The sequence below is a fragment of the Pelobates fuscus genome, chromosome 3, assembly GCF_036172605.1.
Source record: "Pelobates fuscus isolate aPelFus1 chromosome 3, aPelFus1.pri, whole genome shotgun sequence".
NCBI lineage: Eukaryota > Metazoa > Chordata > Amphibia > Anura > Pelobatidae > Pelobates > Pelobates fuscus.
In genome coordinates this window covers 113,826,555-113,848,525 of record NC_086319.1, presented here as the reverse complement: position 1 = coordinate 113,848,525, position 21,971 = coordinate 113,826,555, and the positions used below count along the sequence as shown (strand labels likewise).

Below are 21,971 nucleotides of genomic sequence, written 5' to 3'. Positions count from 1 at the left end.
ACACACATCATGGTCGTCACTTCCACCCTTGTCATCATTTCCTTCCCCGCCCCTGTCATGGCTGCCTCCATTATGAGGCCTACCCCTATCATGCTCATCCTATCTTAAGACATGCTGTTTTCCTTAAACTCTACATATTATGAACAGGAAAGTTATAATTACTAAAACAATCCTGCTATTTGTTTCCCTGTATCAGAAATGTGTCTGTGACAATGATGGAGAAAAAAAAAAAATATATATATATATATATATATATATATATCGTTTCACATGTAAGTAACAAATGTGTTTTAACTTTGTGTACAAAAATTGATAAAATGCTGGAAAAGGGTTATAAAAAGGGTTATAAAGAATGTTTACCCAAAGAAATTTCTAATAAACAAAGCTTTCTTGAACAAATGGTAATATAGTTAAAGGATTGGTCTTAGAATGTTTTGATCTAATTGAAAAGGAACCAGAAAACATTATAAGCATAACTATTTACAAATGGAATAAGGATTTAGATACTAGCATAAACTATGAAGAATGGAGAAGGTGGGAGTGTGCTCCAATCTGTCTTTATTGGAAAATGATAGCCTCCAAGAAAATAAAAAACTGATTAACATAAATGTTGACGTAAGCCCAGATATTTTATTATTACATATACATTTAAGTTGAGACTTTGGGCATTATAATGTATTGATTCCATCTAACAGCAAGTGCATTAACAGCCAGAAACTGGAAACCAAAAAAAAAAGGTAAATTAATGTATAGCTATTTATAAAGCTTAACAAAAATCTTCATTATCTTTTTCATTTATCTCGCAGATAACAATGTTATTTGTCTATTTTGTATGTTTTAATACATTATCAGTGAAGAGCAAAATAAGTTTTATCCCCTTTGCGAGACATAAAATTGTGATAATGTATATTTGTGATGTATGTACGAATTATATTTTGAGATATGTCATAAAAAAAAAAAGGAGAGAGTCAGGGATAGCGTCTGTCTCCACAGGCAAAAGTCTGTCGTGGGAGATGTAGTGGGTTAGCAACTGTGGGATACCCACGGAGTGAAGCGTTCGAGGCCTGTTCAGACAGATGTGCTTGTTAGCCTTTTATTATTTTTCTATAGGGAAAGCATAGGGTCAGTTAATAGTTGTTGTAAATGGGCTATTTGCGGCCTCCATAGCGGAAGAGAATCCTACCTGCCTCCTCATTTCTACCTGGTCTTGAATGCTGATGGATCCTTATTCTCCCCCCCTATCAGTCCTATAGATCTCGTCACCCTCATCCTCTCCTTTACCACCCTCCCCCTCCAATCCATTTCTCCCGTCCGCTCTTCCTCCCTTCCGCCCATCCACCACCCTGCCCACCTCCACTGCTACATCACCTGTCTGCTCCCTTACCTGCGCATCTCCTCTTACTCCTTCCACCGATCCCTCCCCTTCGTCTGTCTCCCCTCCTACTCCACCTTCTTCTCCTCCTCCCTCATCTCCTGTCCTTCCTACTCCACCTTCTTCTCCTCCTCCCTCATCTCCTGTCCTTCCTATTCCACCTTCTCCTCCTCCTCCCTCACCTCCTGTCCTTCCTACTCCACCTTCTCCTCCCTCATCTCCTGTCCTTCCTACTCCACCTTCTCCTCCTCCTCCCTCATCTCCTGTCCTTCCTACTCCACCTTCTTCTCCTCCTCCCTCATCTCCTGTCCTTCCTATTCCACCTTCTCCTCCTCCTCCCTCACCTCCTGTCCTTCCTACTCCACCTTCTCCTCCTCCTCCCTCATCTCCTGTCCTTCCTACTCCACCTTCTCCTCCTCCTCCCTCATCTCCTGTCCTTCCTACTCCACCTTCTCCTCCTCCTACTCCTCCCGTCCCTCCTACTCCACCCGCTACTCATTCCTCCATCTCCCCACCACCATATCTATATCCTTTATATCAGTGATGGCGAACCTATGGCACGCGTGCCACAGGTGGCACGCCGGGCCCTTTCTGTGGGCACGCGGCCATAGCTTTGCCATCACTGCAGAGTAGGCGCCTGCCTGCCCTAAACGGCAGGCGCCTACTCTGCTTCCGTGTCGGGAGGATCGGAAGCAGGGCGGAGGGATCGAGGAACTGTGAATGGAAAGACAGATACCCTCAATATCACACAGAAATGCGAAATGTCTGAAGGAAGACGTGCTAATATCTACACTGACTCAAGATATGCCCTGGGTGTGGCACATGATTTTGGATCAATCTGGAAGACAAGAAGTTTTCACAAAGAAATTGGCACACCAGTTAGCATAGCACGGCTTTTAAGAAGTTGGTGGATGCCCTACTCCTTCTGAAGAAGTGGCCATACTGAAGGTGAAGGCCCACGGAAAACTGCTGCCGAACAAGCCGCAAGTGCACCAAGGGAAGTGGACGGAAGAGTGTCCGCTAAAGAAACTTCTATTTTCACCATGATCCTATCTACAGATCTCAAGCTCCTTAAGGAATAACACCAGCTGCTGACCCTGAAGAAATACAAAGCTGGAAAACAGAAAGGGGCAACCCTTAAAGACGGGCTGTACTCCAACACTCTCAAGTTCTGTTTACTCAAAAGCATGCGCTGGGCAGTGGTCCAGTGGGCCCATGGAGCTTTATACCTATCCAAGACCCTCATGAACTCTTTGATCTATAAATACTCTGAAGCACCTAGAATTACTCCTCCGATCAACGGTTACTGCCGATCCTGTGTCATTTGTGCCGAGGACAACTCAGGCAGAAAAAGGAGGAAAATCCTAAGCATCTAGCTAAACTTCACTATCCCTTTCAAGAATCCAAGTGACTATATCCAGGTGCCAGAGAGTTGCCGGTTCAGATATGCAATAGTTATAATAAGACATTTTGTCAGGATGACCAGAGGCCTAGCCGGTCATCAATGTGACAACCAAGACCATATACCCAGTAATGCATCGTGAAAGTTGCAGAGATCACTCAGTGGATTCACCATTCCAGATTCAAGACTCTCTCTGCTACATGGGAAGTAACATTTGTTGATCTTGACAAACCTTTGATTCTAAGGAAAAGTTACTTTAAAAGATGTCAACAAGTAGGTGTTTTGACGGCCATAATAACGCCTGACCACCTGCCATTGATGGAAAGCCGAGGACCCCAAAAAGGAGACCTTGTGAAGCTAAAGAGATCCAGACGCCAAGCTTCTTCAGGATTATCTGCCCATCTTGAGTTTGTGGTGATATCAATATTGACTAAATGATTTAAGTCCACCTACACTGACATAGCATGGGACAGGTTTCATACTTTGATGAATAAGTAAATGTGCCCTAGCCAAGGTTATTATGTCCATACACATAATACATGACAAGGTACTCTTGACACACCACATTCATGCTTCAGAACAAAAAGGAGCACCCCTGTAAAAGACAGGTTGACCTGTACACATATATATATATATATATATATTGATGCCATAGGTGTGCCAAGGGGGGTACCAGATGATTTCACAGTAAAAGACGAGGGTTGAGTCCATAACCATCACTGCTAATGAAATTTTGTACTATATTTATTACATCCGACTGCACTTTGCAATAACACCAAGTTAGCGGTCATGGGGTTTCTGTGTCTTTGGGCTAACAAGTCTTCTGGTATTAACAAATAAAGTTTATCTTTTAGTAACTAACATTTTAAGGGGGGACTGTTGTAGAATTATTAGGTCTCATAAAATTGTCTTAAAAGAATGCTTTGTTAGAAGGAAATGTGCGTCAGCGGAACATTAGATTCCTGTTGAATTAAACATTGTAGCCAGTGAACAACATGGTTTGTCTCAATAAAGCATGTGACAGCTAAAGCATAAAATGTATATTTACTAAAAGCCTTGAAAAACTAACCTTGAAACTAACAGTGCCAGCTACTCAAAATGGCTGCCAAAGCACCCCTCCCATCGAGTGAACACCTCGTGCTAACAAGATGGTGCTGGAATCCGGGGGAGAACTTCATGACGACAGTAATGACATAAGATGGCACACCCAGTAGGGCGTGCTTTGAATGAACCACTTAACACTTAACCAATTATTAATGCATAAATCAATGTTATCTTGAATTCTTTAGTGATGTAATAATGCCTTTATAAGGGTCTGCGCACCCATTTCCTGTGCTCTTGCCATTACATTTCCTGAAGTTCTTTCATTAACCTGAACCCTGTGTCTCAGTGTGAAATTACTTCTGCGTGCACGCAACTTTGTTATCTTTAATTTGGACAGGAACAGATAGTCATTCAAACTTATTGGTTTGCATAAAATAATCCACTACAGAAGTATAGTCACTAAACATCCCTCAGAATTAAATCCTTTCTTTACAAAAAAATGAATTCAAAAAACACCGCTTGGTATATATGTATTTTGTATTTCTATAGACATTACCTGTTAAAGTGACACTATGGTCACCATAACAACTACAGCTTAATGTAGTTGTTCTGGTGTCTATAGCCTGTCCTTGCAGGCCTTTTAATGTAAACACTGCATCCAAGACTTGGGAACTAGGACATCCCACATAAAGTCCAAAATGCATGAATTCGTGTAGGCTCATAACAGCTTGATGGACCGTGTGTAGCAGATGGAGTCCCAGTTGGAATCATATGAATATAAGCTCATAGACCAAGATGACAGGTCCAGGAGGAATAACCTGCCCTTGAGGGGTATACCTGAAAGTGTTTAATGGGATGCGTTGATGTCGTACCTACATGCTTTGTTTAAAGTGCTGGCCCCAGACATTCCTCCAGATATGTTTTCACTGGATAGGGCGCCAGGATGCGAAATCTACCTGCTTCCACTCCACTAGATGTTTTGGTGCGTATGCACCAATTTCCATGCTAAAGACTTGATCCTATGTGGAAGCAGAGCCATAGGTGATCTCCCACAAGAATATAAGGAAGAAACGTATAATGTATGATTGTCTGTGGGCGTCTCCCTTGCATGGGAGAATTGCATAAAAGCAGAATGTGACTCATTAAACCAGAGTTCTTCTTCACCCTCAATCTAGAGTCCTGTTTCTTATTGGGGGGAATCTGCTACAAGGGATTGCTATGCTCTGCATGCTCCCTTGGATAATCACTACTAAGCTCTTTTAACCCCTTAAGGACACATGACATGTGTGACATGTCACGATTCCCTTTTATTCCAGAAGTTTGGTCCTTAAGGGGTTAAGAGCTTGTTCCTTGCTTGCTCTCGGAAGGAGTCTACGGTGGTTATGGTGTCGGCTGGAGTGCTTGGAGCCCTCTGTAAGCGCTAGGAGCATCCTTCAACGGAGGTACCCAGTCGGGGTGCCAGGTGATCTGTTACACTATGTTTTTAAGATGGAAGCGACACGATTTGGCGATCGACTGGACATGAGGGGTGGAGGAGAGTTTGGAGTCAAAGAACACCTAGGCAGTGAGCCTGTGAGGTAGAGCTGATGGTAGTGCCATTGACTTGATACATGCATATGGGGAGCAACGCTTGAGGGAGGAAAGACGAGAAGTTCTGTTTAAAACAGGTAAAGTTTAAGAAAATGAGCAGCCATGTACACCCTGTTCCAAATTGTTATGCAAATTTTATTTAAGTGTCACAAAGATTAAATATTTTGTTTTTCAGTTTAACTCATGGATGGCATTGTGTCTCAGGGCTCTTTTGATCACTAAAAACAATCTCGGACACCTGTGATAATTAGATTGCCAGATGAACCCAATTTAAGGAAAAACTACTAAAGGAGGGTGTTCCACATTATTAAGCAGAGCACCATTTTCATGCAATATGAGGCAGAAAAAGGATCTATCTGCTGCCGAAAAGAGTTAGTTCAATGCATTGGACGATGTATGAAAACATTAGATATTTCACGAAAACTTAAGCTTGATCATTGCACTATTAAGAGATTTGTAGCTGATTCAGAGCACAGACGGGTTTGTGCAGATAAAGGCACATTGAGGAAGATTTCGGTCAGATCCATGCATTTGATCAAGAGAGCAGCTGATAAAAATACCATTAGATAGCAGCAAACAAATATTTGAAGCTGCTGGTGCCGCTGGAGTCCCACAGACATCAAGGTGTAGAGTCCTCCAGAGTCTTGCAACTGTGCATAAACCTTCTATTCGGCAACACCATTAACCAATGCTCACAAGCAAAAACGTCTGCATTGGGCAGAAAAATACATGAAGACTAATTTTCAAACAGTCCTGTTCACTGATGAGTGCCGTGCAACCCTGGATGGTCCAGATGGATGGAGTAGTGGATGGTTGGTGGACAGCCACCCTGTTCCAACAAGACTGCGACATCAGCAAGGCAGTGGTGGAGTCATATTTTGGGCTGGAATCATGGGAAGAGAGCTCATCGGCCCCTCTAGGGTCCCTAAAGGTGCAAAGATGACCTCTGCAAAGTATGTGGAGTTTCTGACTGACCACTTTCTTCCCTGGTACAGAAGGAAGAACTATGCTTTCTGTAATAAAATAATCTTCATGCATGACAATGCACCATCTCATGCTGCAAAGAATACCTCTGCATCAATGGCTGCTATGGGGATAGAAGGAGAGAACGTCATGGCCACCATCCTCCCCTGACCTCAGTCCTATTGAGAACCTTTGGAGCATCCTCAAGCAAAAGATTTATGAGGGTGGGAGACAGTTTACATCCAAACAGCAGCTCTGGGAGGCTATTCTGACATCTTGCAAACAAATTCAAGCAGAAACTGTCCAAAAACTCACAGTTCAATGGATGCAAGACTTGTGAAGCTGCTATCAAATACGGGGTCCTATGTTAAAATGTAACGTGACCTGTTAAAATGTTTAAAAAGTTAAAATGTTGATATAAGTTGATTGAAATAGCTTTTAATTTCAGTAAATATGCTGCAAACACAACAAATGACAATTTTCGGTTCTTTACAACCTATAAAGTGTTTTGAAAATTACTGTGCGTAATAATTTGGAACAGTGCATTGTTAGATTTTTATGTTTAAAAAAAAAATACTGTTATCATTAGGAGGTTTGTTCAATAAAATTTTAATTGTACTCTTAATAGTTGATAACATGAGAATTATGCTGACTGTTATTTACATCAATTATTTAGTTAAATGAGAAAAATATAATGCGCATAATAATTTGGAACAGGGTGTAGTTAGAAATAGCAGATAAGCAGTCAGAGACGCAAGTCAGGAGGAACGATGAGAGATAAGAAGAGTACAGATAGATTTGTGTGTCATCTGCATAGAAGTTATATTGGAAGCCTAAAGAGAGGATGCGTTTACCAAGGGAGGCAGTATAGATCGAGAACTTTAGGGGACCAAGGATAGAAACTTAGGGAACACTGACAGAGAGGGATTGTGGAAAAGAGGAAGAGCCATAAAAAACAAACAAACACTGAAAGAGCACTGGGAGGGGTAGGAGGAGAACCAGAAAAGAGCAGAGTCCCATAGTCAGAGGTTATGGAGGATGAGAAGAAGTTGTTAATAAACAACAGTGTTGAAAGCAGCAGAAAAGCCAAGGAGAATTAGGAAAGACTAGGAATTACTGGCTTTAGCAACAATGGGCTAAGATTTAATTAAATTAAATTATTGGAATACTTTGACCAGGGCATGTATGACAGAGTGACAAGCGTGGAATCCAGACTGAAGCAGGTCAGAGAGAAAGTCGGTCAATCTAGCATATACAACTCTCTCGAGAATTTCGGAGGCAAACGGTAGAAGTGAGATAGAACAGTAGTGGGATAGGGGATTATTTAGTTTTTCAAATTATCAGAATGATGGTTGTGTGCTTGAAGAGTGAAGGAAATATTCCAGAAGAGACGGAGAGATTGAATATTTAGTCAGGAGCAGAGCAAGAGAAGAAGACCGAGCACAGGTACAGGGAGGTTGCAGGGCTTATTGTATTATATATGAAGTCAATAAACCTTCACTCTAGGGTGTTACAGTATGTCAGGCCCGGTGCTGGTCTTTAAAGTTATCCAAAATGCATGAAAAAGATAACACTCCAAGGACTTGTGGATATTATAATAAAACAACTTTGCCAACACAAAAATATTGACAGTAAGCAGAATACATCAACCGAATTGAGGTATCACTTTGATGCTATGTGTGACAGACCACCTGGCACCCCGGTCAATCGCTGCTTCCTAGTACTTGCGAGTACCATAAGCACTGCACTGGAACACCATAACCACTGTAAACCCCACGAACCGCCGCAGCTTGGTTCGGGGTCTCGCCGTTCTCCACCCAACCTGGAACCATGACCAGGATCCAGCTTCCAGTGGGTAGACCTCTCCTTGTCCAGAGAGCATAGCAGGAACAGCTCTTATTAGAGATAGTGATAATACTCACGGGAGTATAGTGATTAGAGCAATCCCCAGAGTGAATGTAGTTCTCCAATCCCCCAAACATGAGCCAAGACTTTATGAAGGGGTAAACAAATCTCTATTTAATGGGAGTCACATGTGGCCTTTTATGACAATCCCCATGCAAGGGGTACGCCCATATGGACCTTGTTGGGGACTCCAACACAAAGACAAAGACCAATAAGAACAGTGAGTAAAAGCCTGACACTCCCATAACAAACATAAAATCCCTTCTCCCTGCTTGGGAGATAATTGGATCAGTAACTGTACTATTTCTAATCCAATTATCTCCAAGCACAGAAAAATCATACTTTTTCCAAAAAACCCCAAAAGTACCCTAAAAATACATAAAACCCCACAAATGTTACATCCCGTGATAGCACTGATCTGGGTGACCAACATATCCAAAAATCACCCAGATCATTTCAAGGCTTTAGAAATTTTATGGAAGTCATAGTTTTTACCGACCGCAGGCATGGTCTCATTAATGAAAATAGTTCCATAGAATTGCGGCTAAGTGCCGCTGGAAGGCTGACCGGGAACAGCGAAGTTTTCATGCCGAAAATAGTTCCAGGGCATACGCGGCTAAGTCCCCCTGAAGTCTAATCGCGGTTTAGCCATAGGAACCCAGACGAACACTTAGACCACAGAGGTACAAATTGCAACAATGTATCAATTAAGCTTAACAAACTCCAGGGTTTCGTGCGGCTGTTCGGTAAAAGAACCATATAGTCCCAATTGCACGAACAGAGCCTGTTTAAAGTATTTTAGCCAGGTCTATTGCAGGGGCCATAGTCACAGGGTAAGAGGCTGGCAAACAGGTTCTCCAAAAACTTGTGGCAAGCTCACAGGAAAAGGGGAGCTTGTCATACTATGTAAGACTGAAAATAGGCTAAATTTGCATTAGAAGTGGAATTCGCTGGATCCAAATGAGTTCAGAGTTTGGGCTGAACTGTGAATGGCACCCTAGTTAGTGAAAGGCTGAATGTGGGCAGAATACGTCTTGAATGTCAGTGATAGAGCGATAATGCGGGCCGAACAAACAAACTTGCGGTTTGTGGGAGAAATAGCTACCCCAGCCTTCTTACCTTGTAAATCATACTATAGACTATGTTTTAATCTTACATGGGCCGGCCTTGGGAGATGTGTTTTCTATATAAGTGCAAGATTAGCCTTTTTTGGGCTCTGTGTCACAGCTTAGGAGATCCAGGCCATGCCAATATTCCAGCTTTGCATTGGGGGTCCCCACTCTGTGAGCTACAGCAATGTAAGTAGAATTTTGAGAACTTGTGGGGGATGTATTTTGTGATCTGTCCCATTTGTTCCTCGCCCCCTTTAGGTCAAAACAGTACAGTCACAATAGTAGTCACCCCTCTCCATTAACAGCTGCGTAAATTAGGAACAGGTGATCAGTCTGGGTAACCCTACTTGACATCCTTTGGGGGTCAGTCATCCCGCCACAGCGAGAAAAGTGTTAGGGACAGGACCAGATAGGTGGCAACAGAGAGGGGGAGAAGCTTACACATTACAAGACCATGTTGTCGGGGTCCTGAAACAAGCCTGTACCAACATGCCCCTGTTACAGTGTTCAATGGGGTCTGCGGAGAGGTGTCAATTTTCCCCCCATTTCGTTCTCCCACTGAGACCCAAAGCCTGTTTAAAGTGTAAAGCACCCATCCTGTGATGTTGTGTGTGGATGAAGCAAGATTGAAGTGAAAGCCACCAGTCAGCACATGTGTCAGAAGGCTTTGGATCTGTCAGTAGGGGAAGGTATGTAGGCAATATGGAAATGTCGGGTTGAGAGGGATCAGTGAATAAAGTAACACTTAGCTGGTATGGGACCATAAGACTGCAGTAGGTACATTACAACAATAGTTAGGAAGTATGTCACACCCACAACCCATTCTCCCACCTCCCAGCCATATACCTATATTTGACAGAGGTAAAATGTGTATACAATAATAAGCAAAAGTTAACTATACACAGTAGAAATCATCGCGGTCTGATTAAATACAAGAGAAAGGCTCTAGCACCCATACAATTCGCTACCCCTTAAAACTCCTGCCCCCTAGTAAATATGGCTCCTGTACAGATGTGTAGGAGATCACGTATCTGTACAAGTACTCGGCAGGGCATTTTCTTCAGATGGAAATAGCTGTAATAGCTACTTCAGGTGCGGTTCTCAATCCATACCAGTCGCGAGTGAGTTCAGCGCTGGACGTGCCGGCCAAGGTTAGGTGAAGTCAGAAGGTGGCCTGAGTAGTTAAGAGAGCTGGGTCGGTTCCCAGCATCAAGGTGTGAGTTTTACCAGTTTGAAAGGCAACAAGCGTGTCCGCAAATAGAATGGATCTTATTATGTTGCAGAAACTCTGCCACAGGTTTCTATTCCCTCCGTCTTTGCAGAGTAACTAGTGAAAGATTTTGGTGGAGGGAGAGCACTGCATCTTGGTATTGGAGTACATTATCTTTGCAATATTTGATTATGGCTTCCATAGTGGAATAATAATTGGTGATCATGTCACGAGGCACAGATCAGCTCTGTCAATTAGACACTTGTCATCTGGTATGTTAGGCAGCAGGTGTTTGAAGAATTCCTCAATTTTTCGTGTCAGCGGTCCTTTATTGGGTGTTTCAGGGAGGCAGGGATGCCCAAATAATAGATCCCAGGATGTAGTAGAACTACAACTCCCATGAGACTTTGCCACTCTAAAAGCATTCCAAAGGGATGGAAAGCATCATGGAAGCTGTAGTTTTAAAGCATTTGGGGATCTACCTTTTGGGCACCCCTGCTCTAATGAACCTGTTACCAAACTTTGTTTCCTTCACATAGATTAGGTGCAAAAAGATTACGGGCATGTTGTTATTTAAAGGACCAGTTTAAAAGAAAAACAAATCCAGGATTTTTGGGGACACCAACATGTATTCAGTGGGACTGGTAATAGATACTGTACTGTAGGATGCCCTTGATGACAGATTCAAAGCCACAGATCCACAAACAAAAGGAAACAAATATTTTTATAGACCGAATTTATTGCACCAAAGCTCCCCATAAAATTGGGAATGGTTAATATAATACAGTGCATGTTATGGAAAATATTTACAAAATAGGAAGACTGCTCTGTACATTGTCACAGAATTCATCTAAATAATTTAAAGTAAGCAAACCAACACAAACAAATACATTTTATAGCATACCAGGAAGATCATAAAATACACAAACAGGGTGAGTATCAGTTCTTTAGGCATGTAATTAAGACATAAGGTTTTATTATCAGGACTTTGGTCAAATGCACGAGGCCTTTTTTTCGTATTGCAAAAGTAGTTTTAAAATTGGCGCTTAGTATCTCTGCAAGAAAGTTAAAAATATTAATAATCTCATATTATGCGAATCCTGTGTAAAGTGTGAGCAGGCCTAGAATATATATTATATCGTATTTTATGAAAAAAATAGGTCAGATAGAAAAGATAAAAGTTTAATCGCCACAGCGCTCTGTAATTTCTTCAATAAGCAGAATGTTTAGTTGTATGACATTTTCAATATCATTTTAAAAGCCCTTTTTTGTTGAAGGGTGTCATCATGATCTGCTTTTTCAAAAACAAAAATAGCTGAAAAAAGTGTTAATAGTCTCCCGTTTTGACATGCTATAGTAAATAGTGAAATATTATTCAGATCCATTGATTTTATATATAAAACACAAACGTACACATTTAAAATTCTGTGATCCAAAATACCATAGAGCGTAATCTGTTTCTTTCATACGTGACTGAACAAGATTTACATGTTTTTGTACAAATGCAAATACAATAAAATAAAGTGCATGCAATTTATTAGAATCTGCTGTAAACAATCTGCATGCATGCAACATAAAGACAAAATAATGCAGGACAGATTTCTGCAAAATTGAGGATATTTAAACTTCTACTTTCTCTCCTTGTAATTTGCTTCGAATGAAAATATATAGGGAGATTGAGATATTTAAAGACCCCTGCTTATTTATTAGAGATACACTACAGGTATAAACGGCAACTGTCTGAGGACATAAATTGTTCAAACGTGGCAGTACAGCTCAAACAGTTAGCCATCTGGACAAAAACACACACACAAAAAAATGGCTTGATGTCACTAATCAAATGTAAAAAATGCATTCCTACATTCTGCTCACTGAAACAGTCATCAGTCATCATTTATAAATATTCAAATAATTCTGCAGCGCCATATAATAGAAAAATGAAGCATCCAAGCAACTTTGAGAGAATTCTGACACAGGAATAAGAGGTTATGACTGCCCTGGTTATATGAAATTACCAATCAAAGAAACTGCATGCAGCTCTAACCATTACACACATATTTCAACTCACTAGCCATTGGCAACTGAAAATGTAGCCCTGGCTTGGCTTGTTGAAATTGTAAGCCCTGTGTGTGTATATAATCTACATTTCATTATCAGGGTTATTCACTAATTTCATATTTAGACCAAAATAGTTGAGAACAGAATTGGCAAATTGTGATCTAAACAAAAAGTGAGCTATCATACAATCGAAATTCTTAACAATACACTTTCATGTGTGTGAGACAGAATGGTTTTCTAATTATAACGCATTATAAATTATACATACAAATAATCTCTCATTAGAAATTCAAATATTGGTGATGAATAAGGTTCACACACCACTGTGACATCCCACAATTCCTAGCTTGTATATTACACTAGGAATTGTGGGACGAAAGTACACGCATCACTTGTCTATATATGTATGTATAGATTGAATCTGGACATAGCTGAAGGTGAACCGGTCAATTTATTCAGCTCCCACATCACAGCAGCTATCATAACTGGGCAATAAGATTTACCTGGAGTCTGAACGCACTAACATTAAACAGACATAGCAAACTGGAAGAATACTTAAGTTCAAAGAGAACAGTCTGGACAGAATAAGGCAGAAAGAAATGTAAATGCAGAATAACCTGAATATAAAATATTCTGCAGAGATCTAAGGGGGAAAATATGTATCAAAGTACTTTGGGAAGTGAGGGTTATATTCTGTCATTACTTTGACTATATTTATTAGTGTTCTAAAAATAATCTAAAAATGGATGGTTTTCTTTATAGTAAATTCCATCCGTTTTCACCAAAACTTCTATTTCCAAAGACTGGCAAATTTAGAGTGAAGGATAAAAGAGAAGCAAAATTGAATGTTTTAATGTTTAAAAAAAAAAAAAAAAAAAAAAAAGATGGCTAGGGAGCAAAACATATAAAAAAGCCAACAGCTTTAATAAACTGCGCCAGCAATTTGCCAAAAATGGACAAAGTGTCTGCAAAGTATTGATAAATCAACCCCATATGGTTATTCTATCTCAAAACGGTGACAAGACTACAGAAGACAAACTTAAATTCAAACCCAGAATCAATTTGAGGAGTAGAATAAAATTACTTATGCAAAGTTAAATATGTGAAATATATTATTAAATCCAGCTTTTAGTATATCCCAACAAAGTGAGCACAATATTGACCTCAGGAAAAAATGAAGCGCAAACGATGCATTCGCTCAACATTGAACTGAAACAGGCTAAAATATCTAAACTGAGATTATACTCAAGTTGAAGATGTATTTATTTTTGTCAATTGGGCAGCTTTGGCCTACAATTTGTAATTCGGTTTTCAGTTCACTTTTATGTGAATAAACACTCAAACACTAAACAAATAGACATCAAATAAACACCAGGTTTTAGAAGCCGTGGAATTCAACGAGAAGTCCCCTTGCAGAAAACAGGACTCTTGTGCTGTATGCTATAGTAGAAACAACTACTAAAGGGAAAGAAGATTTGTTTGAATATTTATTAGCACTGCACTATATTATTTACATCAGAAATAATTATTATTGCAAAGATTGACTTTGTGTTCGAATGTGAGGTAGTAGAAAAAGCTAAAATCATACCCTCAGGGATTATTTACCTTCATAGAACATAAAACGTGGTGTTGGAACTACTCTGATGAATAATAAATAATTTTGTAATTTGTAAAAAGAATAAAAAAAAGTAAAATAAAATAAAAAATCCCATGTTAAAAATCAATTATAAAGGCAAGCTCCAGGCTAGTTATCCAGATTTAATGCATTCTATGCACAGGAAAAAATACATTTTAAGATAATAAATGTATATTTATTTTTTAAGTCCCTATATTTGCTTTCCCAAAATAAGGGAGCGGCTGAGATCTCAACTGATACTGTGCCACTTAAGCTTACTTAAGGGGTTTATTGGATGTAGCCGATCCAGAGTTAAGCAGTCAACTTTCTACTGAAGGCTGTAGAGCAGGTGGTAGTGCAAAGTAACAGGGACACAGTACTTTTAAAGGAACACTATAGGCATCCAGACCACTTCATCTCATTGAAATGGTCTGGGTACACTGTCTCTGTCCTCTTAACCTTGCAATTGTAATTACTGCAGCTATTACAAAACTGCAATAATTACCTTTTAGGGTTATCTCCACCTCTAGTGGAGGTCTACCAGATAGCGACTGGAAGTACTTTGCAGGAGGACATCCAGCGTCAGCTAACACCCCATAGGAAAGCACGGATACTATGCTTTCCTACGGGCAAATCCTAATGCACGTGAGGAGCCTCACTCAGCACAGAGGGACATCGGTGCTGAAATCAGGTGTCAAAATGTATTTTAACCCTTTCAGCGCTGAGAGGCTGTAATGAAGGGGTGGGGGGGAAAGTGGGGTAGAGGATGCTATACAACTAGGAACACAACTTTGTAATCCTCCTTTAATATAAGAACATTCTAGGCATGATGAAATCTACCATATAAGGCTATAAATGGACTCCAAAGTGAGTACAATCTTATTAGGACAGTGACAAAAAGAAATAAGGTAGGTGGGGTGGATGCACAGCTGAAGCACATTAAATAAAAAATAAAAACTATGAACATGATCATAAATTGTCCAGGTCTTGTACTGGTACATCCCTTTAACGTGAAACTGTGTGACATAAGAGGGTGGTGACAGGCTAAATTATTTTCTTTCCATAGCAGCAGTATGTTTAGAACTAATTAGGAAATAATGTCTTATTAAAGTGGCAAAACTTTGCAGGTTTTACGTTTAAACTAATCCTTTTTGTTCCTCGATTTCTTAGGGTGGTTTTTTTTTTTTTTTTTTTAATGAAGCATAATACAATTCTGAAATACTTTTTCTAATGGGGAGTGCAATCTTTGGTAATGGGTCGCGCTTAAGCAAATTTCCATTTCAGTTGTTTTTTTAAATAGAAACTGCAATGTATATATGGCAAGGATAAGCCACCGCTTGTGGCTGTCTTTCTAACAGCCACTAGAGGTGCTTCCACAAAACGGACCAAGTAAAATTCAGTCACATGACATGTAAGCACCATTAGAAGGTAATTATTCAATGCTTTCTTATGGAGAAGCTTAGGATGAGCATGTGCCTCAGGTCTCAAATGCTCCTCTAGGAGAAGCATTGAATTGGACCATTGTAGAGATGGCCATTGCTCCTCTATAACATTGCAGGGGGGAGAGGTAAGCAGTACCAAGAGAGCCTCAGGGCTGGAGAAAGGTAAGTTAGAAGATTTATTGTATTCAAATTTATTGGAAAAGGGTGGGAGGAACCGCTAGAACTAGAGACAGGATACTAAAGCACTAGGAATACAGGATTGTATTCCTAACACTTCCCTGTTCTCTTAAGATGTTGGGGCATAAGGAAAAGTAAGAGGACAGAAAAATAAACTGACAGGACAATTTTCTTTGGTTAACTTTACAGGACACACCAACATTTTTTCTAGGTTGACTATAACTTTTAGAGCATTATATGTCCCAACAGGAATTAATGCATATAACATTCTCTCAGAGGCAATAGTAATGAATAGCCTATTTGAAGAAGAAGGAAGCAATACACCTATATTATTTGGAGTTTTGCAATTCACCTAGTAGAAATTCTAAAGCTTTTATATTTGAACTCTTCATTAATAGCATTTTTTTTCCTTGAAATGTGTGCCAATAAAGATTAACAGAAAAAAACATTAGCAAAAAAAATTAAATTAGGTAAAATCCGGACGTTGCATATCCATCCTTGGCTTGTTTGTTCATGCTGTGTTACAGACCTATTTACAAAGAAAAAACAAAAATCAAAGTCCCCATAACTTGTTTAAAAGGTTCGTAAAAAAATAAAGAATCCCACAGTTCTGATACTCTTAAAAATGAGCCTATTTTAATTTGCATGGTACCCTTTTCAAAAAAAGTTTCATTTTGCAAACCCCAAAGATCAATGATGCAAAGCACAATCTGTCGATATTTTGGCGCTGACTATGTTCACCGATGCAGGTACTGATATGACCTATTGGTTTCACTGAATACGTCTGTCATCCCTCCTGCCGAGATGTGAAAAGGTCCAAAAGACGAATATTTTCTCCAGGTATTAAGTAACGGAGTTCATTTCCTGCATTCCCTTTAAAGAAGGATTTGTGCAACATATGGAGAGTGAGTACTGGCTACGGCTGCCAACAAAGGAAGATCACTGGATTCAATTCTGGTTGGAAAGAAAGAAAATAAATATCATTCGCACATCTCTTAACCCTGTAAGAACGGAGGCAATTGTCAAAGTTTTGACCAAAACAACAATTGGAATTTGAGCTAAATGTTTGTTCAACTATAAAGTGGCCATTTTATTAATTCCAAATGTCTGCTTGCACAGTATTGATTCTTTTGATAAAGTAATTAGTCACTGTTTGCCTACAGAAAAAAAATGCAATAGTGTGGAGTTGTGGTCTTACCCAAGAATCTCATTGAGCTCCTTCACGTGAACTCTGGTCTGACCTTTCAGATATTCTGACAGCATCCGGCTTTTAAAATACAGTTCCTGCAGCCGATTTTCCAGATGCATGATACACTATGGGAAGCGATAGATAATGTTATCATAACGTATAAGAAAAAATATTCCATTAACACTAAGAATATAGATTCGTATGATATGAATGGTATTTGTTATTCAAGCATACACACGCGTGTATACACACACACACACACACACACACACAGTCCTGGAGAGTGTTTCTTAAATGAGGTATAAAGGCTGTGACTGTGCTGCGGTCATGCAAACGCAAAAGCCTGACACACTCCTCTTGTGGTATGCGAAGAAGAAGAATAATAAACATTGTGGGTAGGGAAAAAGAGAGGTTCAAACTTTGTAAAATAAATTTCTTCCTTCTGCTCTTTCTGTATTTTCCAAATACAACCATGAACCAATAACCAAAAAGATAAAGCTAGCATTAAGCGCCATTTAAAATAACACCATCATCACACATATTTGATTTGATATGCTTTACAAAAGATTTAATATACCATATATATTCGAGTATAAGACAAGTTTTTCGGCACATTTTTTGTGCTGAAAACCCCCCACTCGTCTTATACTTGAGTCACTGTCTGTATTATGGCAACTTACATTGCCATAATACAGACCAGGACCGCCGGGCTCATTAGAAGCCCGGTGGTCCTGTTGGGGGCTGGCAGCGAGCTGTAACTTATCTTTCCTGCAGCTCCTGTCAGCTCCCTTCTCCGTGCCGGTCAGCTCCACTGTAAGTCTCGCGAGAGCCGCGGCGTCAGGGCATTGCCATGGCTCCGCGTGGCATGCAGACCGCGAGACTTACAGTGGAGCTGAAAGGTGAGCCCACACACACATTCTGCGTTCTATACACACACACACATTCTATACACACACACACACACACATTCTGCATTCTATACACACACACACACACACATTCTGCATTCTATACACACACACACACACATTCTGCATTCTATACACACACACATTCTATACACACACACACACACATTCTGCATTCTATACACACACACATTCTATACACACACACACACACATTCTGCATTCTATACACACACACACACACACACATTCTGCATTCTATACACACACACACATTCTGCATTCTATACACACACACACATTCTGCATTCTATACACACACACACACACACACATTCTGCATTCTATACACACACACACACACACACACATTCTGCATTCTATACATACACACACACACACACACATTCTGCATTCTATACACACACACACACACACACATTCTGCATTCTATACACACACACACACACACACACACATTCTGCATTCTATACACACACACACACACACACACACATTCTGCATTCTATACACACACACACACACACACACACACACACACATTCTGCATTCTATACACACACACACACACACACACACACACACACACACACACATTCTGCATTCTATACACACACACACACACACATTCTGCATTCTATACACACACACACACACATTCTGCATTCTATACACACACACACATTCTGCATTCTATACACACACACACACACACATTCTGCATTCTATACACACACACACACACATTCTGCATTCTATACACACACACACACACACACACACACATTCTATACACACACACACACACACACACACATTCTGCATTCTATACACACACACACACACACACACACACACACATTCTGCATTCTATACACACACACACACACACACATTCTGCATTCTATACACACACACACACACACACATTCTGCATTCTATACACACACATTCTGCATTCTATACACACACACACACACACACATTCTGCATTCTATACACACACACACACACATTCTGCATTCTATACACACACACACACACACATTCTGCATTCTATACACACACACACACACACACATTCTGCATTCTATACACACACACACACACACACATTCTGCATTCTATACACACACACACACACACACATTCTGCATTCTATACACACACACACACACATTCTGCATTCTATACACACACACACACACATTCTGCATTCTATACACACACACACACACATTCTGCATTCTATACACACACACACACACACATTCTGCATTCTATACACACACACACACACACATTCTGCATTCTATACACACACACACACACACATTCTGCATTCTATACACACACACACACACACATTCTGCATTCTATACACACACACACACACACACATTCTGCATTCTATACACACACACACACACACACATTCTGCATTCTATACACACACACACACACACACATTCTGCATTCTATACACACACACACACACACACATTCTGCATTCTATACACACACACACACACACATTCTGCATTCTATACACACACACACACACACATTCTGCATTCTATACACACACACACACACATTCTGCATTCTATACACACACACACACACACATTCTGCATTCTATACACACACACACACACACATTCTGCATTCTATACACACACACACACACACATTCTGCATTCTATACACACACACACACACACACACACACATTCTGCATTCTATACACACACACACATTCTGCATTCTATACAAAAAAAACACACACACACACATTCTATACACACACACACACACTCTGCATTCTATACACACATTCTGCATTCTATACACACACACACACATTCTGCATTCTATACACACACACACACACACACACATTCTGCATTCTATACACACACACACACACACATTCTGCATTCTATACACACACACACACATTCTGCATTCATTATATACACACACTGTAAATAAATATTCAATTAATATAATTTTGGGGGGATCTAATTTTATTTAGAATTTTTTTTTCCCCAGTTTTTTGGGGTAAATTTAGGGGTCTCAACTTATATTCGGGTCGACTTATACTCGAGTATATACGGTATTTAGAAACACTTTGCAAATGATTTATCGACACAAAGTCTCAGACTTTAATGGTGACTTCTGTAGATAAATCATTTTGGAAGGTTTTTTCATTTTGATACAAAAATAAATACGTATAAGTAATCATACTCACAAAATTTGCTGACAAGTTGTGTTTATATAGCTGGAGAGTGGAATGAAGCAAACTGGAGACGAGGCTGGATACCAGCACTTCTTTTCCCAGTTTGTTATCTGTTGTCCGTCTCTGGCTACTGGCCACTTGCACTGTCCATTTATCTACGTCTGCGATAATGCAGACAGCTTCCGCAATGGGCTCATCCAAAACTGGATGCTTAAAAAGTAAAACAACAAAAAGTCAGATGTTAATTTTGGACAAAAAGGTCAAGTATTTTAGGTAAGTAATAATCAAATCTTGACTATATTACAATTGACTTCATGTAGGTTATATATTTTATTACCTCCTACCAGTTATACAATTTGCTAATAAAAGATTATTTTTTGTTAAAAAAAGTGCCAGTTTGTGTTTTTGACACACCATATTAACAATTTTTGTGTGTAATTCTGAATTTCAGTTTTTGCTAAATTATTAATTTAATCTGAAATTATAACTGATAAGTTTGTGACTAAAGTGCAAGTAGCTCAAGTCTCCCTAAATCCGCGATATTTCATAATTACAAAAAACATACAGTTCTGTCCCTTTAAAAATGGTGCCTCTTTTGATTGTATGACAACAGAATATGTGCATTGTTTTAACCTAAACATATTTTTGAAAAAGATGCCCTACGTATTTAAAAAAAGCAATACAACAGAAATTAAAGCTTAATATAACCGTAAAAAGCTTTGAAGAAAGAAAGAATGAAAAGCGCATTGCGATTAAGAAGAAAAAGAAAAATATCAGACAGAACTAGTACTCAAAATTAAGTAAAAGACTGTAGAAGAGCAAAGGGGAGAAAAACAAAAAAGAATTAAGGTTAATACAAATGCAAAGAGTGAGATCATATCTTATATTAACAATCAACATCATAATATCAGAAGAACCAATTTAAAATGTGTCTCTCCATGAAGGTTCCTTTTAATATAATTTACCTGTACAGCATGAGACAAGTCTGACATCAGGCACTGCCTTAACCTGTCCTCGCTCCCTATCCCTTGAAGAACAAAGTCCGGTACATAGGAAGAGCAGTAGCCAGCTAACAAAGATCTCCCAAAATTGGCAATGTTGGGTTTTACAGAGTTTACTTCAACCAGTTTCGACCTGTGAGACAGTTCATATTATGTCAGTCATTTGCAAACAATTCTGCAGTTGCAATAAATGTAGAACTAAACTTGTTGGCGAAGCACATCCGTCAACATGCTCAACAAATAAGTGCTGTCCAAAGTGGGACAAAATTATTATTACTAATAACAATATGCTAGGCAAGGGTCCAGGCGCCTGACGATCCCTCTGCGCCGCCAAACCTCTAAAGAAAACCAGGTGATGGATGCCAGCGTTCATGCTGGAATCATAACCACTACAGCCTCTGTGGTTTTTATGGAGTTTAACCCCTTAAGGACACATGACATGTGTGACATGTCATAATTCCCTTTTATTCCAGAAGTTTGGTCCTTAAGGGGTTAAAGCGCCCCTTTAATTGTTAAGCCTTTGTAATGCTTTTTTGTCATGTACGTCAATACACACTGCAGGTGCCATTAAATCACATTGGGGCTCTCTTTTCATAGGCAAATATATATTAAATATTGACCCATTTTTTATTTAAATTAATTAGTATTTATATACTTAACATATTCCACAGTGCTTTACAATTAGAGAAAGGGATAAAGAAAGCCATGCTAAAACAAGCT

At 39.6% G+C, this 21,971-nt stretch overlaps 1 protein-coding gene across 4 annotated transcripts in view; it reads right to left on the bottom strand.

Moving 5' to 3' along the window:
• Positions 1–14,492: 14,492 nt before the first annotated feature.
• FNIP1 (folliculin interacting protein 1) overlaps positions 14,493–21,971 on the bottom strand; it is a 91,713-nt gene continuing 84,234 nt past the window's right edge. For all 4 annotated transcript variants that reach the window (XM_063447428.1, XM_063447430.1, XM_063447429.1 and 1 more), the window contains 4 exons: positions 21,216–21,384; positions 20,263–20,460; positions 17,089–17,204; positions 14,493–16,844 (listed from right to left, as the gene is read on the bottom strand). In XM_063447428.1, the coding sequence (XP_063303498.1) occupies positions 16,766–16,844; positions 17,089–17,204; positions 20,263–20,460; positions 21,216–21,384 (562 nt within the window). In that variant the 3' untranslated portion in view covers positions 14,493–16,765. The remainder of the gene's footprint in view (positions 16,845–17,088; positions 17,205–20,262; positions 20,461–21,215; positions 21,385–21,971) is intronic.